Genomic DNA, 17,305 nt, shown 5'->3' with positions numbered 1-17,305 from the left:
TTGACATAAGCTTATTTTGAAAGTCCCTTTAGATCTATAGCTGCATGCTTCTTGTGGTTTAGTCCTGGTAGGCAGCGAAGCACCACACAGCTGCTTGCTCACTCTCCACCAGTGGAATGGGGGAGAGAACTGGAAAGGTACAAGTGCAAAACCTGGTGGGTTGAGATAAGGACAGTTTAATAGGTAAAGGAAAACCTGCATGCACAAGTAAAGCAAAATAAGGAATTAATTTGTTGCTTCCCGTCAGCATGCAGGTGTTCAGCCATTTGCAGGAAAGCAGAGCTCCATCATGTGTGATGGTTATTTGGCAAGACAAATGCCATGAGTCTGGACAGCTGCCTCTCTTCCTGCTTTTTCCCCAAGCTCTTATTGCTGAGCATGACATCATGTGGTATGGAATATCCCTTTGGTCAGTTGGGGGGGATCAGCTGTCCCAGCTGTGTCCCCTCCCAACTTCTTGTGCACCCCCAGCCTAATTGCTGGTGGAGCGGTGTGGGGAGCAGAAAAGGCCTTGACTCCGTGCGAGCACTGCTCAGCAGTAGCTAAAATGTCCCTGTGTTATCAATGCTGGTTTTGGCACAAATCCAAACTGTAGTCCATACAAGGTACTATGAAGAAATCTAGCTCTATCCCAGCCTAAACCAATACTATACTGAGCGAACTGCATGTGTGTAGAAGATTCATGCTGACTTCTGTCACATGTGGCATTTGGCACAGTGATTTACATCTTAATATTTCAGCACTGCTGACTTTCATGTGTGTTTTGCAAAAATTCTGTACTTTTGTTACTGAAGTAGCCTCAGCAGTTTATATTGCTGTAAATGCTTTTATTGGTTTTAGATTATATTGAATGCCTGATTATTTTTTTACTGTTTTTTTTCTCAAGCATTTGGAAGTAAATCTGCATTTGAGAAATATTTTGAATGTCTGATATGTAATAACCACTGAACAGCGACAACAGTTCTGGTGAAACAGACCGACATTTTGCATGAATAATATGAGTGCAATTAATTTTTTTGAACTTGTAACACACTAGGCATATTGTGTGCATCTTGACTAACGTGAAATTGACAGTGGAATTTGAGAAAGAACTGTAGATGACTAGAAAACTATAATCACAGAAGGAAATAGCAGGTGACAACAAAAGACAATTTAATTGTACACATGTAAGTCCATATTCAGCAAGATACTTATGCATGCGCCTAGCCTAAACCTTGCTCCCAGTCTCACTGAAGTCAGTTCAGCTACTTTATTTGTGACACTGAATTACAGCCTTAGGGTTTCTAAAATAATTTGAGACTGAATAGGGTAAATTTGTTTTGGATAGTTCTTGATGGAATCAAGTTGTATCCCTACTTAGCTCAGAAGGATTCCAGAGTAACTCACTGGAAATCAATGGCAAAATTTAGATAACATAGAAGTTTTGTGATATTTGTCCAGAGCAGCTGTGTGTGTTTATAGAACTTCCGTGAGAAACTCCTGGGTTTATTCCCATTAATAAAGGGTCACTTTATTTTTAGGAATGCATAGCAAATCTAGCACATCTGGATTTTTAAAACGTTGCTCCACATGTAGCATGTTTCTTCCAGTGTTCATCAGTTCTCTGTACTGTATTGTATTAATAACTTGTACGTAAGGATGGCGTAAAGGCTTAAGATTTCTTTGCTTTCTGGACTGACACAGCTAGCTGGCTAGGCAAGCTGTTATATTTGGATTGAAATTTACTGACCTTCACGTATCTGCTATTTCTATGCTGCAGGTGGGTACAGTGGTGGAGGTTCTTGACAGGCTGTCATCTGCTGGGCCAGTGAAAAGCACTTACCCATTAACCTTCGTTGAGCTAAAGCAGGTGAGGATTCCTTCAGTAGGCACTCGGCAGTAATTTTTTAAAGTTTGTTCGAATGACCCTCTGTGATATTACTTATGTCCAGTGTCTTACACCTTATCCCAGCACAGAAGTAATAGTATTATAAAGGTGTCCAGGAATTTTGCACTGGAGACCTTTCCTATTCTACAGTGCTTCTATTTTACACCCGAGGTTTTCCTCTTTCCATGAATGTTGGTATCTGTGCTGTCCAGGCTTTCACCTTTATCTCTCTTCTCTCTGAAGTCTTGATTTTCAGGTTCATAAGAGACATTTTTAATCCATCTTATTCTTCACTATTAATTTTCTTTATTCTGTTTTTTCTTTGCCTCTCTCTACATGCTATTAGAGTGAGCACAGTGGCTGAGACGCTGCTTTCTTATACAAGTCATAGGGCCTGGAGATTGGGAAATGCAAGCTATTTGACACTTCTGTGGGCCTCCTACTTATTTGTATTCCCTTTTTTTAACTACATGCATGGCAAAGCAAGAGAATGCATTGAGAGAAACCCTTAAGAAGCAACCTCTTGGAGTTGCTGCAGCCCACTGTCAAGGTCATTCACCCCACTGGCTGAGATAGGAAAAATACCTTTCTCTTCATTTTCCTGTGGCATCTGCTGACTTCTGCTCTCCCATTTTCCCTCTCTGTCAGTCTATGCATCAGTTCCCCGGTCAATTTTGGTGACTTCATTTTCCTTCACAAAGTTCTTTCCCTTGCTGCTGAGGGGCTCTGCCTTTCTGTTAAGGTTGCATGGTTCCTTGATAGCTTTTGTGCTGAATTTAGAAGAGACCGGAGCATGGGTGCTATTTACTACTCTGAGAGAGTGTGATGCAGCTGGGGGATGGGGAAGAGGAAGAGGCAGATTAGCAGATGCCTGGGATATGGTGTTAGTCAAGTAGGGCTTCAAAGCTCACATTTCTCCTTTCCAAGTCACTACTACAGAGGTATGAGAGAAGCTGCAGGTAGTACGTTGTGGCTGGATGTAATTTCTAGTGGTCTTTCTTTTGTCATCTGGCCTTCCTACCCTTAGTAGTCTGCTTAAGAAAGCTTCTGAAAGAATAGGGCAGCCAGCAAAGCTTCCTAGCATTTTTTTTTTCTTTCCCTCCCTTGCCCTGCCCTCTGCCACTTTTCTGGGCACCTTGTTGCAAATTTAATGCAAATATAATAATTACAGCAGAATAGAAATGGTTTACTCTCACTTATTCCTGCCAGGGTGTTCTGGTTTTGGCTGGGATAATTTTCTTCCTAGTAGCTTTGTCATTTGGAATTAGGATGAAAATAACATTTACGCACTGATGTTTTAGTTGTTGCTGGACAGTGCTTACACTGAGTCAAGGGCTTTTCAGCTTCTCATACTGCCCTGCTAGTGAGGAGACTGGGGGTGCCCAAAAAGCTGGAAGGGGACACAGCCAGGATAGCTGACCCAAACTGTCCAAAGGGATGTTCCATACTCTATGATGCCAGGCTGAACAGTGAAACTGGGGGGATTTGGCTGGGGAGTGTCAGCTGATGCTCGGGGACTGGCTTGGCATCGGTCAGCAGGTGGTGACCAATTGCGTTGTGCATCACTTGTTTTGTATATGTTTATATCATTATTATTCTCTTCATTTTCTGTCCTATTAAACTGGTTTTATCTCAATGCACGAGTTTCACCTTTCTTTCAGTTCTCTCCCCCATCCCACTGGGGGGGAGTGAGCAAAGAAACATGTGGTGTTTGACTGCCTGCTGGATTAAACCACAACAGTCCCTTTTGCCTATATCCACCCCTTATTATTGGAAAGTGTGGGACCTGGGCATGGCGTAGATGGTATAGAATAAGGGGTCAGCTGTTCAGCAACAACTAAAACATCAGGGTGTTATCAATGTTGTTCTCATCAGAAATCTAAAACACAGCACTACACCAGCTACTCTATCCTAGCTGAAACCAGGGCACGGGGTTATGTTCTAATCAAAGTCTAGAAGATAAATGGTTTTGTGGCTACTGAGCAAAAGAGGCAACGAATGCATTTTCTGACTTTTAAAATTTGTGTTTCACTTTGTGATGTGAACAGATGCAATGCCTATGACTTTTTTTTTCCTTTCCTGATGGGGAACTTAATGAAAAAATATTCTGAAAGGTTCCTGACGTAAATCAGGTAGTTTTAAAAATAGATAATGTCGATTTGATGAATATGTCAATTTACGGGCACTGGGTGACAAGTGCACTTTCAAGTTTGATACATAAACTCAGTAATGAAGGGATCTTCCAGCTATCTTCTTATTGATTTTAATGAAGAAATAATAGTGTTGGTCATTAACTGCTTTGCTTTTATTGAGGAAATATCTTCATATCCAAGGCCCTTATCTTTTAAAGTTACTTAAATGTTCTAATGAAAGATTTTAAAACGGAAACTTTGTGGAATTTACACCCATTGCTTAAAGGTCAAAGTGAATTCTCATCTGAAGCTGTTATGAGTGATAGATGCTGTCTGAAGTGAATGAAAGTTAACATTTCAGCCTGAGCGTGCAAGCAGGAATGTGGGATATTTCTAATTCATTACCTGAACTGAAGCCACGGAATGACTTCATTCATTAATCTGTTTGGGGCTTTTTTCTTTCTTTTCTTTTCTTAGTATTTTGGGTTTGTGCTGTACAGAACTACGCTTCCAAAAAACTGTACGGAGCCAACACAACTGTCTTCACCTTTAAACGGAGTCCATGATCGTGCCTATGTCTCTGTTGATGGGGTAAACATTGTTTGCTGGAATTCTTTTCTGCCATGAATTACCTTCACAAAAAGTCACGGATATAGTCTGCCTTCTTTTCTCCTTTCACCAGTTTACCAAATGAACTTTATTAGATAATCTTATTTAATCAGGTGAAGGAAGTAAGGAAGTATACAGTTGATCATTCTAAATGTTCATATTTGTATTTCAGAAAATATGACTATCTGTTATTTCTAAGGAAATTGTAATTGTTTCCATTTTTGAGATATTTGAATGTTGATACGCATTCATGACTTAAGTGAAAAAAAAAAACATAAAACCCTAGGTTTACTTGCAGGTTTATGAAATACGTTAATGATATATGTACTTGGTGGCTTTCTACAGTCTTTTCATAGATTTTTTTTTTCTTTTTTTTTTCTCTCCTTTGAGGGTGGGGGAAGTGGAAGCTTGAACCTGTGTCTTAACCTTATGAAACTGGCTTCTGACCACAAGTTTAAAAAAAAAAATAATAGCTTTTTGTACAGGATGTGAATTTTACCTTTCTTCCCTTAAGCAGGGTTTTGTTCCTACTTAATGAGAATTAATATCAATTCACAGACTTTGATAGGCTATTTTTTAATTTATCTTTCACCTGTGCTTACTGTCATCACCTGTGCCCAGGCCAAGCTCTCCTTTCCTTATGTTGTAGGCATGTCAATAAATAAAACTAAATATTGTTGTGAGCTTAGCTGGAAGATGAAGCTCCTTTTAATCACTGATACTGCCAAAGTCTTTTCAGTCATTAGACTAAATTTGAGAACTTGCTTTTTGTGAATCAGGTGCATAAAAACCCACTAGGATTCTAACAGTTGATTGAGTTAATTGAAATCAGATAAGGAAAGAGATGGTGTCATTTAGACAAATGCTGCCTACTGGCACATCCAGTTGATGTAGTAAAATGTAAATATTGAAATGTGAATATTGACATAGCAGCTGTGTGAGTGTGCTTGCATGCAAGAGGAGGAAAAGAAAATAAATGTTTTTACATTTTTTGTTTCCTTTATCCTCTTTCTTTACTTCAAGGAAGTTGAAGAGACAAATAACAGAGTTCTGTTGGTTTTTTATGGTTATTGTTTTCTTCCTCTTGGTGTATTTCATATAGGTTCCTCAAGGTGTCCTTGAGAGGGAGAAGTCACTTATGATAAATATAACTGGGAAGGCTGGAGCAAATCTGGATGTCTTGGTAGAGAATATGGGCAGAGTCAACTTTGGTAGATACAATAATGACTTTAAGGTAAGTAAAATTGAGTTAGTGGATTGTGGTGGTTTTTCCTCTTTGCCACAGGTTAAAAAGAAAGTGGTGGGTTAGAAAGAGCAAAAAGATCAGGATTACACAGCTGTAACTTTGCCACAAAATATAACTACGCACTAGTTTTCATTTGAGTTTTTCCAGTCACCAAAATTGATGTGGAATTAAAAACTGACAGACATCTCTTAAATTTTTTTTTGTGGTTCACTTATTTTGTCAGCCAGATTGTCGCCCACAAGACTTTCAGGTTGAGTTGAGCCTGTAGCTAACATTTTAAATTGTGCAAAGCTGTTTGGGTAAACTCCAGTAATGGATTGGAAATCAGTCTAGATCTTGGTCGTACTTCAAGGCTTGTGAATCCTGGAGTTGCGTGTGTGTATGTACCAATGTGTGTATGTATACACTTTTGTGTATCTCTCCATGTCCCGTTGCATTTGCCAGCAGCATACCCTTGCAGTGTTTTCAGTGTGGCTAGGAAAGGCTGTCTCACGAGTGCTTTACCAAGCAAAATTGCCAGTTCAGATTTGGACCGTTAGGTGTTACAGGTAATTATCAGCAAGTTTCCAAATGCTTCTTTGGGATTGTCACCTCCCTGCATGAGTGCCTGTGGTGGGTTAAATTTGGCTGGCCCACCAAGCCACTCTACCACTCCTCCATCAACAGGACAGGAGAGGAAATACAATGAAGGGTTATGTTCAAGGTAAGGACAAGGAGATCACCCAGCAATTACTGTCGTGAGCACAGCTTGGGGAAATTGATTTATTGTCAGTTAAACAGAGTAGGATAGTAAGAAATAAGAACAAATCTTAACACCTTCCCCCATGCCTCCCTTCTTCCCAGGCTCAACCCTCACTCCTGTACCTTCTCCCCTAAGCAGCACAGTGGGATGGGGAATGGGGATGTGGTCAGTTGATAGTATTTTGTGCCATGCTCCTCCTTCCTCGCATTCTTCTGCTGCTCCATTGTGGATCCCACCCACAGGAGAGAGTCCATGAAATTTCTCTAACGTGGGTCCTTCTTATGGGCTGCATGGGCTTTAGCATGGGTCCCTTCCACAGGGTGCAGTCCTTCAGAAACAGGCTGCTCCAGTGTGGGTTCCCCACAGGTTCACAGGTCCTGCCAGGAGCCTGCTCCAGTGTGGGCTCTGCACAGACTCCTGCTTTGTCCAGGGCACATGCACCTGCTCTGGTGTGCCACCCTCCACAAACTGCAGGGTAGGTATTTGCTCCACCTTGGACCTCCATGGGCTGCAGGGAGACAACCTGTGTCACCACGGGTTGCTGGGGAATCTCTGTTGCAAAGCCTGGAGCACCTCCTCACCCTCCTTCAGTGACCTTGGTATCTTCAGGGCTGTTTCTTTCCCATTTTCCTCACTCCTCTGTAACAGCAGCTACATTTTTGGGGGGTTGTTTTGGGTATTTTACCTTTTCTTAAATATGTTATCGCAGAGGTGCTGGCAGTGTCACTGATGGGCACAGCTTTGGTCAGCAGTGGGTCTGTTTTGGAGCTGGCTGGAGCTGGCTTTGACCAGCATGGGGGCAGCAGCTCACAGAAGCCACCTCTGCAGCCCCCTGCTACCAAAACCTTGCCATGTAAACCCAATGCAGGGGAGGTACTGCTAATGTAACGCTACGAAGAGCAGGGCCAAAAAGGAAACTTTTCTGGTTTTAGGCTTGATGGGATCCCCTGCGCCAGGGGTCCTCAAACTACGGCCCGCGGGCCGGATACGGCCCCCCAGAGTCCTCAGTCCAGCCCCCGGTATTTACAGACCCCCCCGCCAGGGTTGGGGGGGGAAACCAAGCAGCCGCAGATGACTGCCTGCCACTGCATCCGCGCGCCGGCCCCCTGGTTAAACAGTTTGAGGACCCCTGCCCTGTGCTGTATGGTATTTGCTGAAGAGGGGAGTGTTGTAGAGGCCAGTCTTGTGTTGTGTTTGTGCTGTGTTCAGTACCACAGCATGCTACTATTTTAGTTTTTGATATTACTAGGCCACAGGTAATAATGAAGTAATTACGAAACTTTACAATTGAGAAGGTATTTGCAGCCCCCTAACTGCTAGATTTGACTTGGCCTAAACTGATTTGGCAGTTTTCCTTCAGAAATCGTGTAAAGTGTTTAATGACTGTCCAGGTTAATAGATGTCTGGTGATTGTGGTGCTTTTTGGTACTAGGGTGGTATCAGGTAAATTAAAAGCTCCTGTTTTCTCTTGATCTGAATTCTGTCTATGATAGGTGTCTCAGAGCACAATAAAGTCTTGTTCAGTGTTTCTTGGTTTGTTTAGATGCAAGAGCAGAAGAAAGATAAACATCACAGGAAAGACATGTGCCTGAACAGTACCATTTAGTTATCAAGCAGATGCACGTATGCTGTGAGGAAGTAGGATTTTTAAGGTTATAAGTAGGGAAAAAAGTAAACCCAAGAGTGGAGGCATCTTGACTAGCCTAGTGGATGAGACCACAAACTCTGGTCAAGTTTGGACCTGTTAAGGAATCCGGTTTAGTCATAAAACATGGACTGGGAAGAGACTTACAAGATCACCAGTAGGCAGAAACTACCGTTCTCACACTTGTGTTTTGCTGCCATGAGTAAGGTGGGCCCATTTACATTGTTGAAGAAGGATATATCAGTTATGGTTAAGCAACATAGAAGAATCAAAGCTGAGACTTGGTTTAAAAGAGTCTAATTGGCCAGTTAGTGTTTTGTGATGAGGATTTCTAGCTGCATTGCCAATTATGCTCAGACTCATAAGTCAAGGCAAAGTATAACTCTCAGCATTTGCTAAGCTTGCTTTCACTCTGCTGAAAAGCAGTTTTGCTGTCTTACCTTTTGGAAAGCATGCAGTTCTTTAAATCCTAATCAGAACCAGCTAAATATATGTGGGAACTTTTAGGATGTATCAAAGCCTCTGAATTAGAAGCATCAGCAACTGAGGGCTTTTCTGTGTTTGTGGCATGTAAGTTCAGAGGGTAGCAGTAGTGCCAACTCTGTTCATACTGTCTTTGGTACCTTGCCTTTTTCAGAGTGGCAAGAGAGGGCAGCTAGTATCCCAGTGTTTTACCTTAATGTTGAAGCAGCAGGAAGATTGCATTTATTTATTTATTTACTTAATAACAAGCCAGGTGATAAGGAAAGCTGTGTGCTTTGTGCTAAACTAAGGTAGCACAGTGGAGGGTTAGAGGGGTGCTCTGTAGTGTTGTGGTTGAACTGAAGTTCACACTACAGAGTTCCAACCTTTTAAAGATCTAAGAGTAAAAGCAATTTTAGTAGATATGCACTATGAGAATAATCCTCTAAAAGCAGGATCCTTCCATGTACAAGAGGCAGCCTTTCTCGGGTAGCTTTGGCTTTTGTGCACTGCTTCTTCCCATAGAGTTACTCCCGCACTCTCTTCTTTGTGTTGATTGTGAAAACTGGGAATAATTATACCTTGGGTTTCAAATACTTTGTGCTTTCAAAAATAACTTTAGGGGAAGAGGTTCCTACCTTGTGAAGCCACACGTTTTAAAGTAAATAGGGTAGCTTCTCTGGGTTTTGTTTGGCTGCATTTTTTAATCACTTTTTTTGAGCTTGAAATGGAACTAGACATCTAGCTTTGGGAAGGAATCTTAAAAGGATTTTGGTTTTAAAACGTTCTGCTGATCTAAGTCTTCTTGTTGAAGGACGCGAAGGAAGAGTGTGTGTTCTGTTTTTTCTATATTTTTTCACATGCTCACTGACACTTACCTTTCTTTTACTTGGAAAACTTATATCCATATCTGGACTGTTGAATATGCATTCTTATGCAGACCGAAGTAAGACTGCTTAGTAGGCACTTCATCTCATTTGAAAAATCACAGTGTTCATAGTATATAAAGATGGAACTAGGGAGGCAGGTTAGAAAGTTTGGGCTGAAGTTATATTGCATTACTTCCATTGGTTGCTAGACAGAGTAAAGTCTAGGTTGTACAGAAAAGTTTTGCTACTTAACTCTGGACGGATATTTTATTTTGATATAAGAAAAATAAGTTCCTGTTCTGTAAAGTGGGCATCTAGGTAAAGGAAGAGAAAACCAGTTAGTGCTCATACTGGTGACTAGGCTTGTGGAGTCAGTGCAATGTTTATTAGATATCGGAACAGACACATGACATAGTGTCAGCTCTCCAAGGCCATAGAAAATGTGGTTTTGCTTGTTCCTGTTTGACATGGGGTGTTTGCAACAGAAATTGTTGCACAGAAAAACAGCTTCTATGCAGGGTCTATTCAAGCAATTATATGGATGTAGCAGCATCGGTTTAAAATCAACCTCTTGCATTGCACTGAAACACCACTTTAAAAACTATTATTATAACACAATTAGGGTGTGTGCAAGGGTCACTTAATGTTCCTTTCATTCTTCTTAAATCATGACCTTACCTTGCTTTTTGCATTCTTTGTGTGAGCACCTTAGTGTGCTGCACATGTTGTACCATGGAAGTGAAACAGGACTCCGTGGGCTTGAAGCTGAGTCTAAGCTTAAAGTATTTCACTGAATTGGGGTCACAAAGCATGTGCCTTGATTCTGTGATACTGTATGCTAGCTGTAGATGACTTGTAGGAGGTAAACTACTGCCTTCTCTGCTGTCGTGCAGGTTAATGTCTGGTGTTAGTGACTCACTGTTACCAAATCTCTTGATGGTATCTCAGACTTATGATATTTAATGCTGCTTCTGCTTTTTGTTAAGCCCCAGGTTTTGGAATTGTGTTCATGTTAAAGAAAAACAGAAATTTTCAGTTACAGGGAAAAAGCTTGAAAAAAACCCCTTGGGCATCAGTGAAAAACTTCAAAACTTTGAAGAGGAACAGACCTTTCACAGAGAATAAATGAAACCCTTTATTCTTAAGCAAAGCTTATAACTTGTTGAAGACCGCATTAGTGTTTTTTTCATACACAGATTGGCAGCTGTTGCAAGTACTTTGATTTAGCTTTTATTCCTGACTGATTTATAGTTGCAGCCAAATAACTTCCAACAACATTAAGCTAATTATGTTATATTTTGGGTTTGTGTTTTTTTTTCTTCCTCCTAGGGTCTAGTTTCAAATCTAACTCTTGATGAAGATACACTTGTTGAATGGGAAATCTATCCTCTAGACATAGATGGAGCAGTGAACCATGACATTAATGGCCACCTTGATCAACCATGGAGATCTGTTGAATGGGAAATCTATCCTCTAGACATAGATGGAGCAGTGAACCATGACATTAATGGCCACCTTGATCAACCAAGGAGATCTGTTGAATGGGAAATCTATCCTCTAGACATAGATGGAGCAGTGAACCATGACATTAATGGCCACCTTGATCAACCAAGGAGATCTATTGGCAATCCACTTAGTTATGAAGCACCTGCTTTTTACACCGGTAGACTTTCAATTCCTGGAGGGATTCCAGACTTGCCTCAAGACACCTATGTCAAGTTTCCTGGCTGGACAAAGGTACAACTTTTTGCTGTGAAAACTTGGAAGTCCATTCAGAAAGCTACTGAAAGTCCACCTCTCTTGGATAGGTAGAAGTTGGTTGTACTGGTGGGGTGTCTAAAATACATTTAAACGATTAGGAAATGGATTCCTTGCTTTAAGCAAATCTTAGAGATAAACCATTAAGAGAAGGGAAACATATTCAAAAGATACATGGTATTGGTCTAGAAAGTAGAGTATCACAAAAAAAAAAAAAGCCAAACTAGTTTTTCAACAGTGAGAAAGATGAGCTATCAGGCTATTTAGAAATGCTGCATTTAATTCTGGGGAGGTTTTGTCTTGATATGGAGCAGAAACAGCTTTTTGGAGGGAGGGAGTGAATACATGTCTTGAGATAAAACAGGTTTTTATTCTGGAGAAAGTGAGGTGCTACAGTACACTTTCCTGGTTATATTAATTGATTAAAAGTGACTAAGAACATATTTGTGGTGCTGTGTGAGGAACAACAGATCCTGTTACAAAGCATAGAGAGCGCTGGACGCAACTGCTGGTGTTGTGCCCATAGATAATTAATCCAATGCATGGAAGATATTACTGCTTGTCTTCTGGAGGTTACCTGTAACCAGACTGAACAGATCAGAGAGCACTGCCATGGGAAGCTTGTGGGCAGGTCTCTTAATGGGTACTTATCATAGAGCTGAAGCATAGGTAGAGCAGCAAAGAGTGTGTTTTCACAGTGCCGTGTTTGAAACTGCTAGCATGCAGGATGGGTAAGGACCAGCTCAGCTAGCTGGTGGGAGGCACAGAGAGCAGAATGTGTGCATGGAAGTACCACTCCTCTTGGAGGCCTAAGCATTTAAGTCCAGGCTTCAGGGAAGTGCCTGTGATAGTCTTAGGTAGCAAAATTATTTCTTTCTGAAATAATTAATTTACTGCCATTAAAAGAGAGTATGAGAAGGAGTTGCTGGTTATCCATCTACAGTATTGTAGTGGTTAAAGCACTTCCCAATATGCAGGACTGTGATTCATTGCAGGCACTTCGCGTTGCTGGCACTGAGCTTGGATGAGGAAGTCTGACTTAGCCCCTGTTCCTGTATATGTGTGTGTCTTACACAATCACTGAATAAAACCCCAAAATAGCTCTTTGCACAGAAACTGGAATCTGAGACTTTAGCAGTAAATTCTGTGACCCCGTGAATCACCAGTCTTCTTAAGGAAGCAAGGTGATCATACCTGCCTGTTGGCAAACTCATCTGTGAAATGATAAATGACTTCTAAGAATTCTTACGTGTTGGTGGAAGTCTTTTCTTCTGATCTATAGAAGCCTCTGTTTTACATAGTTTGTATACCCTCTAATGCAGTCGTGGTGAAATGATCCCAGTGAACTGTAAGTAGGACTATTGAATTGATCCTTCAAGCTTTATACGGATTGGACCAAAGTTTTAAATACAATACACAGGAGTAATAAGATTGAGGTGATACAGGGTGTGGAAACAGAGACTTCCAAATAACTTTACAAACAAGCAAATGCCTTTAAGGCAGAGGGTTTTAAGGGTGTAAATTCCACTTGGGTCCCGCTGTATCTGGGCCTCAAGTTCCTTGAGTGACACTGTATAAATTGCTGATGTCAAGATGTAGAGAGGGACTCTTAATAGGGGTTTAAATTCACCTATTTGAGTAATTGGAAAACCAGGGAAACAACATTTTCCAAGAAAACACAATAGTTCTAATGATAGTCCTGCCTTTGCATATTAAGGCAAGGAATATGGTGTGCTGGACAGCCTGAAGGGAGGGTGCAGCATTAACAGTCATGACCTATGTAGTAGCTTGTTTGCCTTTAGTGGGTTTTAAATCCTTCACTATTAATAAAGCTTCCTTCACCCTCACTTGAGGAAGCATGATGCCCTTAAGCATACAATGCCCCTGCATGTATGGTTAGATTTATTGGACTTTGGTTGGGTTTTTTGTTTCAGAGGAGAGGATTTGGAGTCAGGGCTGTTCTTGCTTTCAGTGGAATCATGGGTTTGTAGTTGCAGACCCTGCCAAAGGAAATCTTGTTACTGAAGATAGGGATCCCCCCTCCTTTATTTTGTCTAGGGCATATTTGTTGATAGTGTGTATAGTGTCATGATTTGTTGGTTCCAGGTATATAAACTCCCAAGTGCGTAGTCTTTAGAAACTTCAATTTTAATAACGACAGTTTGGAATTGAGAAATTAAGTTTATAGCTTTACCGGAAAAATAAGTTACAACCAGTGACTGATTAAGATCAGGAGCAGAGACCTGTCTGATCACTCCTCCTGCAGTAGAACTCTAATGCAGTTGATTCCTACGGTAAACTCCTACTTCCCACAGAATTACAGCTAAACTCTATAGTAGGTAGGCTGCTGTCTAGTGGATACACTCACTAATTCATCTTGTGTGGGGAGTTTGTATTAATGCAGTGTTTTCTTCTAAAACTACTACAGAAGCAAACTAGTGAGCATGCAGAAATTGCTCTTTTCTTGCCTTTTAATACAGCAAAAACAAGCCACAAAGCAAGATAAACTTGATTAAAAAGAAAAAAAAAAGTTTGAGGTCAAAGCTTATTAACACCTTGGCAGAGCTGTGCAAGATAGGATCTCATACCACGGAAGTACATACAGAGCTGAAATAATAACTCACCTGCATTTGCAAATGCACCAACTCCTTATAAAATTTATCTTGTGAGTTTCATAAAATTCAGTTTCATAAATACTTGAAAAAGAAAGCATAAGAAAAATATATCTAAACCAGGTTGAATAGCAGTACTCACTATATTACAATTGTGCTTCAGTAAATGCTTTAAAATCATTATACTGATTTCAGCTATCCTAGACAATTTTAGAAATCACTCAGTGCAGTAAAAGTCATTACTTTCCACTGATTCAGACTATTTTATTATTTTTATCAGTGTACATCACTTAGTTTTTAATCTCTATATTCTGATTACCAAAAGCAAAAACACAGACACAGTTATCTGTTCCCATCCCTTTTCATGTTCACTGAACTCGTCTGACATGGTGACAGGATGCTTAGGAGGAACAAAAGCAAATTATTTGTCCAAAACAGCTGTGTCTCTCCCCTTCTGTCTTGCTTAATGAACCAAACTTCAGCTCAAATCAGTAGGAGTCTATTTACAGTTTTATTAAACATTCTGCAGGTCACCAGTTTGTAGACTTATGGAAAAATCTGCATTTGTGTCACTCCAGCGTGTGTATTTTGTGGTGTACAAATGACTCTTGACTTTCTTCTTTTTCCCCTTGCCAATTTTGTTTTATCTTTTGAACTTAAGGTATTTATAATGTTAGAACAGTATTTTGAAATACGGGTTCTGGCCACCTTCACTATAAAAAGTAATTTAAAGTGTTTATATGCCTATATATATATATATATATATATATACACACACATATTTAACCACAATTTCATTGAACTTAATGCTAGCAGACTCCCAAAGATTTTAATGGTCGTAGGTAACTACAACAAAATACTCTGTTGCAGTGTGATTTCATAAAGTCTTTTCTTGACTAAGTGCTTACAAGTATAATATACATCTGAATTTCATGTGTTTAGGGAAGCTATATCTTTTTAATGAAATCATGCAAGAGGAAGGGAGTACCAAGGTAGTGTAGTCTTATATTTGTATAGAGAGCCACAACAGAATTAGGATCTGCTTTTTTCTTTTGTGAGTTCAGTCTCCTTTTAACAATCAGCTTCATGCAAATACAATTTTCAGGTTTGCTTTGGTCTTAAACTTGGTGCAAAATTCAGTGCCAGGAACCTGCAATTCTGATTTCCTAGGTGTTGTCATATTTGGAATTCCTGCAGTATTTGACCACTCTTTAAATATTAAAATGGCTTTAACTCATCAGGGAATTTAGATTCTTTTGACTGTCTTTAGCATTTTCTTGAACAGATTTCTCTATCCTTGTGTTGTATCAAACTGAAAAATGGAGGAAATTCAGTTACTATGTAAAGAGCGTTATGCTTAAAGCTGTCTTGTAATTTGTCAAATTATTAAAATGTGTTTTTTTCTTCTCTTTCTTAACAGGGGCAAATTTGGATCAATGGCTTTAATCTTGGTCGCTACTGGCCGGCCCGTGGTCCTCAGTTGACCCTTTTTGTTCCAAGGAATATACTTTTTTCATCGGTGCCAAACAACATAACAGTGTTGGAGCTGGAGCATTCTCCTTGCAGCACCCAGGCGTGCGAGATAGAATTTGTAGACAAGCCTAATATCAATGCAACCACACAGTACGAAAGTTATGACCCACATCTGTTTGTTAGAGACATATGGCTGAACCATCTATAATGATTTGAGTATTTTCTTATCTTCCCCCTACTTTCCTTCCCTTTCCCAAACCATAGTTCACTTTTTAAAGACTTAAGTGTTAATAAGTGAATTGTTTAGCTGAGGCAACTTTTTAAAATCTTCAAAGACTTTTTTTTTTTTAAAAAAAAAATCTCCCAGAGGTAAATACTGAAATTCTCTTAAAGAAAAGCTGTAACTTTAGTATTTACCTTGGACTGTGAAATTGAACTCAACTAGAAGATAATATTTGCCTCAGCCTAGTAGAAATTAGTCGTTGTATGCTGTTTACATTACAGGAACACTCTTAGACTTTTTTTTTTACCATGTTTTGCAACTGGAGAGGAGCCTACAAAAGGGGTGCACGGTCCTGCTAGTGTGCTGGTTTTATTCATGTGGACTGGCAGGTCAGAGCTGCCAACAGACCAGACAATTTCAGCTGATTTTATCACCTGGTTAGTATCAATATCATTTTAGTCTGAACAGGCTTTCATTGAGCAGACCTTGTATCTTTTTTTCATGTTTATGCAAGTAACCTTGGAAAAATTTAAGTTGGTTTCTTATGGGAACAGTGAGAAGAACCGTGGAAGAGAACACTTAAATGCAAGCTGGTCCAAACAGCAGTAACATGGAGAGGGACTTTCTAGCCTCCATCTGTTCCCTCTTGGAGAGCCTGTTTACTGCTTTCCTTCTGCTATCTCCAAAGTCTTAAAGTCAATTGATAAGTAAAAGGACATATGCAGAATTTATGCTGTTTTGGTTGGACCACAGCCTCCAATTAACTTCCTGCAGAATGTAGCTTAAAATGAGACATTTTAACCTTAATGTATTCTTTTTCTCATGGTAGGTTTTTTTGGTGGGTTTTTTTTTTTTGTTTCCCCCTAATGGGCCTGGAGTATCCTTTTTTCATGGGCCACCACCTTGGATGTGGAGGGCTTTAAGTTAAAGAATTCTTATTCTGTTTTACTCATTAATCCACATCTTCTGTTTGTTCAAGTAAACTGATGATCGTTGTAAGCGCCTGATTTGCAAAAATGCACAATTTCTGTTAGTCAAGTTGAATTTCTACACCAAACAGAATCTTCTTTCCAATTCTTATGGTTTTGATGTCAGTCATGCAAACTCCTTGGTGAGATTTGAACAACACAAGATTAAGACAATGGAATCAATTCTTTTCATAATCTGTGGTTTGTTCCTTTGATTTGTATTTGACATTATTAAAATGGTTCTTTAGATATGAAATCTCTCCTCCGTTTGCTTGAGAAGGAAAAATGAGAGGAGGAAGTTATGAGCAGATAACAGTATTAAGAGAGAAATGAGATTGTAAAGTCTCTGCAGACAAAGTTATTCTTGTTGATTTCTTATTTGTTTCTGTGTTATGAAGAGGCTGTAATGGGCCGTGGGGACCCCAGAGGTGCCACCCTTTTCTGAGATGGCCAATGCCAAAACCTGCCTATTTCCTCTCAGCTGGTGAGGATGATAGTGTCACTTGAGGAAAGTGCGAAAAGGAGCACCGCTTGCTTGAGTATCTACATCTCTGCTATGTGTTTGACAGGTTTGATTGGGTTTTGAACCAGACACATGTACTTCACCTGAGCCAGAGAGCTTCTCTTAAATTCTCACCCCAAATGCAAAGTCTAATGGCTGTGTGCTGTGTTTTCAGTACCAGACACACTTCATTCTTG

The 17,305-nt window shown here is 40.0% G+C and overlaps 1 protein-coding gene across 1 annotated transcript in view; it reads left to right on the top strand.

Moving 5' to 3' along the window:
- The window catches only part of GLB1 (galactosidase beta 1), a 46,710-nt gene extending 29,853 nt beyond the window's left edge, over positions 1-16,857 (top strand). The window contains exons 12-16 of the mRNA XM_040591201.1: positions 1,760-1,849; positions 4,477-4,590; positions 5,711-5,842; positions 10,902-11,309; positions 15,363-16,857. Coding sequence (XP_040447135.1) covers positions 1,760-1,849; positions 4,477-4,590; positions 5,711-5,842; positions 10,902-11,309; positions 15,363-15,623 — 1,005 coding nt within the window. The 3' untranslated portion in view covers positions 15,624-16,857. The remainder of the gene's footprint in view (positions 1-1,759; positions 1,850-4,476; positions 4,591-5,710; positions 5,843-10,901; positions 11,310-15,362) is intronic.
- Positions 16,858-17,305: the final 448 nt, after the last annotated feature.

This window comes from Falco naumanni, chromosome 4 (assembly GCF_017639655.2).
Source record: "Falco naumanni isolate bFalNau1 chromosome 4, bFalNau1.pat, whole genome shotgun sequence".
Classification (NCBI taxonomy): domain Eukaryota; kingdom Metazoa; phylum Chordata; class Aves; order Falconiformes; family Falconidae; genus Falco; species Falco naumanni.
Note: the sequence above shows the minus strand (reverse complement) of the source record. Positions and strands in the feature narration are given on the sequence as shown.